General features: G+C 36.4%; 1 protein-coding gene across 1 annotated transcript; it reads right to left on the bottom strand.

Annotated features, from left to right (window-relative positions):
* Nucleotides 1–274: 274 nt before the first annotated feature.
* On the bottom strand, nucleotides 275–4194 carry LOC107908387 (nitrate reductase [NADH]). The gene is made up of 4 exons (XM_016835561.2): nucleotides 2985–4194; nucleotides 2771–2911; nucleotides 2233–2465; nucleotides 275–1794 (listed from the first exon to the last, which is right to left on the bottom strand). Exons 1-4 carry the CDS (start codon nucleotides 3859–3861, stop codon nucleotides 493–495), a joined length of 2553 nt encoding a protein of 850 aa, XP_016691050.2. The 5' UTR covers nucleotides 3862–4194; the 3' UTR covers nucleotides 275–492.
* Nucleotides 4195–6299: the final 2105 nt, after the last annotated feature.

Below are 6299 nucleotides of genomic sequence, written 5' to 3' on the forward strand. Positions count from 1 at the left end.
TTCAATCCCCAGTCATGGGAATGAAACACATTTTATGGCCAACAATTTATCTTTTTGAGAGAATTAGTTATTATTATCACTATGGATACCTTAATCCAACCGTTTAAGTTTTTGAAGAGCACCTACAATAAAAGAATTAGTCATTATTGTATTGATTACAATAAAAAATAAAAAAAATAATTACTTTAATTATACATTTAACCCGTTCACACGAGGTAAAGAAAAAACTAGTTGAGGCTGTAAAGTAATTAGTACTTAAATATTGGATGTTGAGTTAGACATGGCCAACATTTTGGAATTAATTGGAAATTATATTTATATTAGAAGTTGATACAAGTAGACTTTTCTTTTTCCTTCTCTCAAACAACACCACCCTTGATTTCTCTCTATGTACATCATTTTCCCAACAACCTTATTAATCTAAGGGAAAATTTGATAAGAATACAAGACAAAGAACAGTGACTAAAACCATAAAAAATCTCTCAATTTCCTTTAAAATATCAACAAAGAATCCTTAATGTCATAGTTCATCTTCTCTAAGTTTTGCTGCACGGCGAACTGGATCATCGGCGGTGGCCCACAAGCCAACGCGAGAGTGTCGCTGGAGCCCTCCGGGATGTGATCCCTCAGCACACTATCCGCGATGAAACCTGTGCTATATTGCCCTCCTTCCCTTATAGATTCTTGCACGAGATACTTCACATACCATACTTTCAACTGATCATGCTTCTTAGCCCAATCGTCGAGCTCGTCTTTCAGCAAAATGTTGTCCTCAGTTCGGTTCGCGTACACCATATACATCTCGGTCTCGTCCTTGGGGTCCTTTAAAATAGCTTGGATGACTTGATAAATCGGGGTGATCCCCGTCCCACCGGCTAACATTGCTAGTTTCTTGGCAAACTTAGGTTTGCCGTGAACCAAAAAGTTGCCTCGACCGGTGTATTGGATGTGACCCATAGGACCCTTCACCTCTAGTGAAGAACCCAGTGGGAGAGAGTCCAAATATTGTGACATGAGCCCGCCGTTAGGGAATTTCGGGTGCACCCCTTTGAAGTAAATCTTGACGACTAGATCAAAGTGGCCAACTTCATCAATGCTGCTGGTTGGGGTGTAGGCTCTCATGCAAAGCTTATCATCAATGGTGGCACACAAAAATATGTGCTTCCCTACGGATAACCCGAGCACTTGATCTTCCGACGGCAACGCGAATCGGAACCGACGAACATCGTGGGAGATGGATGTTTTATCGACAAGTTTGCATGGGATTTTCTCAGGTGGAACAAGCGCCACGGGTCTTGTGGCTGCAACTTCTTTAATGGGACCTAAAAAGCTAATGTTCGACGCTCCATGCATGGAAGTATTAAGCGAGGACGCCGCCGAGTCGGAAACATAACCTGTCATGATCAGCTCACCAATTCGATAATCTTCTAGCATATTCTTGGCTTCGTCGGAGTGAATGGCGTCGAACTCGTCGGTGCAGTCGGTTCCGGCGTTGATGAGAATACTGCTCATGCCACCAGGGTGATCCTTGAGGAAACGAGTGCAATCATAGATGTGACCACGGACGACGATCCAAGCGGAATCAACAGAGTTGTGTTTCTTGACCTCGGACATCGAAATTCTGGAGGCAGTGTTCATGAAAGGAGTAGAGACACTCCTCTTTATGGTCGGGTTTTCCGGGTGTCGTTCCTCAGCCATCCATCCACCGGATTGGTTGCCTGGCAAAGTCGGATGCTCGAAAACCATCCCGTTTTCACTTGCTTTTACACGGAACCAGCAGTTGTTCATCATTCCCTATTACATGTGATTAAACCCATTAACTCCATTAGCGGGGACAGACAACAAGAGTTTTGTTTTTGGCATAAACACAAATTTTAGTTCGTATTTTGTCAGTTTTTTTATCACTTTGTTATTAAATTTTTAAAATTTGATCATGTTTCTTTCTTTTAAACAAAAAACTATTGCTTTCTTTTTTTAAAAAAAATATCTAAATTATTAAAATTTGAATTATATTGACGTGACCATTTAAGTATAACTTATAAAAATTTTAAAAAAATTAATAAAAATATTTAAAAATTTAACAAATTTCTAAAATTTCTAAAAAAAAATACTCATCCTGTTTAAACTGAAGTATCTGTTAGCACGTAGAGTGTAGTGTAGTGTAGTTATTAGTTAAAATTTCCTAAAAACAAAAACAATTTAACAAAGTGTAGTGTAGGTACTTTTACTTACCAGAAGATTCCAAATGAGCTTTTCGGGCTGGGTGTTAAAGGTCTCGTCCCAGGCTCGCACCGCTATCTCTTTGGCTCCCAAAAGGTCAAGCACTTCAACATCAAGAGACCAGAAGCACCAGCACCAGAATTTTCCGTATTTGTTCGGCTTTTCAGCGTGGTCCACCGTGCAGACCTGCCAGGTTTCACCACCGTCCATTGTTACCTCCACACGTTTTACTTCTTTCCCACCACCTGTTATCACCAAAATAAAACAGCAAAAAATAGAATATAATAGCCTGATTCTCATTTCCCTAAACTTGCAGTCACTACACAAATTTCCAAAGGAATTGATCAAATCATTTTCTTTTTTATTAATTACTAAAGTATATGTCGAGAGTCATTTATTACAAGACAACCTTAAATCTAGTCCAGTTTTACAGAGGAGCATGGACCTTAGTTAAAAGCAAACTATGCGGAGACTTTTGGAATCCAATAGGAAGAAAAAGACCAAAAGATTCACTTTTGTAAAACAAAGTTCTTTGTTTTTTTAAACTCACCCGAATATGCATAGCCCCTCAAAGTGTACGGCCTCCGAGTTGTCCACGAGTTGATTGGCAAGATCTCTTTATGACAAGGCCTCGTTATCACCGAGTTGATGTTTAGCTCATCGATGGCGCATTCCGGATTATACCACCAACCTGCAAACATTACATCATCATGTTTCATTATAAAAACACTGTCATCGAATTTCCCATGCAAAATAAAGCATACCTTCAGCGTTGGCTAGCTGTAAATCAACATGGGAAGGAAAGACCTTGTTATCTCTATAGTAATAAAAACTATCGGATTCTTTCGTTGTAACGATGATTCGTTTCAACCATTTCACCATTCTCCCGCCGTTGAACCCTGGTATGATGATCCGAACAGGGAAGCCATGGTCCGGGGTTAAAAGTTCGCCGTTTTGCATGTAAGCTAAGATAATATCCCGAGATGGGTCCATGGCGATCTCCTTCTTGATGCTGGTTCCGTACTTGCACCCGCCGCCGCCGGGCAAATGCTCAGCCCCTTCGAAACACACATTGAGGGCGCCATGTTTCTTGCTGTAGATCCCACATCGTTTGAGCACGTCACACAATGGTACACCCCTCCACAGCGAAGTTGAAATCCCCGCAGCTCCCCAGTTGAAACCCACCGTTGGTTTGATCATGTTTTGTTCTTTACGACGGTTCCCGGCGCAAACCAAGGTAACCGGGAACTCACGGCTTTGAAACTCGTTCACCAGCTGGTCCATGGTCAACTTTATCGGCCTTTTAACTAAACCGGTTATTTCAACGGTCCAGTCATCCCACGAAGCTTTGGGGACCGCACCGTGGTTACGAACGTAGTGGAGAGGAACCGGAGTGATGAAACCATGCTGCATGAGGCGGTTCAAAGGGGGTTCAGAGTTGAAAGGGTGTTTCCCTGTAAGACGGACCAGGGAAGGGTTCCGCTCGATCCAATTATCAGCGGTTGCTTCGTCTCGAGGGTCCAAGATCGACGGTTCAACCTCGCTGTTGGATTTGATGATCATGGTTTTGTAATTTTCGATCTCGTTATCTTCATCTTCGCTGGAGGATTCATAATCATGGTCGACGAAAACACGGTGCATATGGCGGTGGGTATGGGATGGACGGGGCTTCAAGGGGGTGTAAACGCCGTTCAAAGCCGGTTCAAGTCCCGTGAATTGTCGATTACCGACCGAAGCCGCGATAACTGTGAAGATTATTATTTACTTCTAAACGTGAAAGAAAATTCTCTCTTTTTTTTTTTCCTTTTTCACTCGATTTTCTTTTTGTTTCACTGACAAAATGAAGAAACTGGGGGAGGGTGAAGGCGTTTATATAGACTCGTGGAAGCCATAAACATATCTGGAAAATTGAAAATGGAAGTATTTTCAAGAATATGTGAAGGAAAAAAGAAGAAGAAGTTGGTGTGTGGATGGAAAAACATCAATGTTATTTAGGCTCATAATTTCGAAAACTAAACAAAAAATATGGTGATCATTAATAAGCATAAAAAGAGAAGATTCCGCTCAATCGATGTTTAAAGATTGGTGTCTTTAAAGCCACATCGAGGGTACTAGTTATCATCACCGGGGTAGATACTTTCGATTTAATTCAATATTTTGATTTTGGAGTGCTTTTTCTTATTTAATTTTTTTAAAAAATTTGTTCCTCAAACTATTCATCTATTATGATTTTTAATCCAAAAAAATTAATTGGCATTAATAAAAAAACCACCATACAATGGGCTTTATATCTCGTAAATATTAATCTTACGGAAATTGATACAATTGTAAATTATATTCTTAATGATAATTATGTCATGTTTTTAGTATGTGAATTAGTGATAATTATGTCACACTTTGAATAAATTTATCAAGTAGCATATTTCAACTAATATAAAGTTGCATAATAAATCATTCTACACAAGTAAATTGAAAATAAATTAAGAGTACATAAATATTCAAGAAATAGATACATGTGAAAAATGGGGTAATTTTTGAGCAAGAATGTGGCGAAGGGAGTAATTTTTTAGCAAGCATGGTGATATATCTCATTCTACATATCTCAATCCCAATCAGTTGTGAAAAAAGTCATCCATCCCTGTGTTCTTTGTTTTGGAGGTTTTAGCTCAGAAACTCTTGCAAACTTCCATTAATCAAACACTACAATTAGAGGGTTTGACTACTGATCTTCCACATGTGCCCAAATAAGTTAAAAAGAACTCAAAACTCTGTTTACCAAAAACTCCTTATATATATTTTTTCATTTTTATTATTTATCTATATTTTTCTAAAATTCTATATATTTTCCATTTTTATAAATTTTAAGTTTTATATATTTAATAAAATAAAATTTATATATTTTATAAGAGAATGTCATATGACTCTTTTCGATTGGCCAAAACATGTCATGTGGTGCTTTTTCATTGGCTAAAGTTGTCAAACAATTTTTTATCGTGTGTTACAAAATAGATTAAAAACATAAGAACTACATACTTTAAGTACCAAATTAGGCCAAAAAAATTTAAGTACCAAAATAAAAAAATGCGTATACTTTAAGGGTCAAATAGTGAATTAAGCTAAATTTAATTAATAAAAAATTATTTTTTAATTAATTTGTTTCTCAAGATTTCTCTTCCTCTCTCTCTCCCCTCCTCGATCTTCTTATCCGCTCAATGTTTCTTCCCAATACAAACAACCATGGCTAAAATCCTTTTCTCCATTACCACATGCATATTCATATCATAATTATTATCACTATGCACCGAAAAAAAAGACATAAAAAAACATCAACTCAAATTTCAATCAAAGTAAAAATTAATTTTTTAGGTATTGTTTGGTCCATCTAAACGGTGAAAAAAAAGTTCATAAAGATGGAAAGAATATACTAAAATTTGAAGACAATTTGCTCGTGAAAAGCACCTAGATTTAGTGTTAAACTTTTGAGATTTATTTGTAAATTTACAAAAATCTAGTGTTGTTTTGAAAAATAACAAATATTGGAAACGAAAAGAAGGAATCACAAACAAGAGAATGATGAAATTTGGGCTCGGACAACTGCCAATGAGCGGTGGTTGGCAGTGACTATTGACGCTAGAATCTGAAAATTTACTAAATTTAGTTTGTGTTTTAGTTTGAAATTTGAAAAAAAAAAGATTATTTGAATTTTAAATTAATTAAAATAAATATTATTAAAAATAATAATTGAAGGAGATTTTAAACTATTTAAGAACCTAACTCTTTTCTTTTCTCACATGAAGAAAATGATCAACACGATTAAGAACACCTAAAAAATTGTTACATTTTTTTGGGTTAAAAACATTTATTATTTTATGGAATTAATGATTTTTATTTTGTAATTTATAATTTATACTTTTTATACTTTATATTTATTTTTAAAATTGATATACGAAGATATGATACAAATATATTTTTAATTAAAAATGCCATGTGGTAAGTTTTTCTTGGCCATTTTTTAAAACCGCGTTAAATATATTGTACTAAAATATATAACGGAATGATACTTGTAACATCCTCATACC

The sequence above is a fragment of the Gossypium hirsutum genome, chromosome D08, assembly GCF_007990345.1.
Source record: "Gossypium hirsutum isolate 1008001.06 chromosome D08, Gossypium_hirsutum_v2.1, whole genome shotgun sequence".
Lineage (NCBI taxonomy): Eukaryota > Viridiplantae > Streptophyta > Magnoliopsida > Malvales > Malvaceae > Gossypium > Gossypium hirsutum.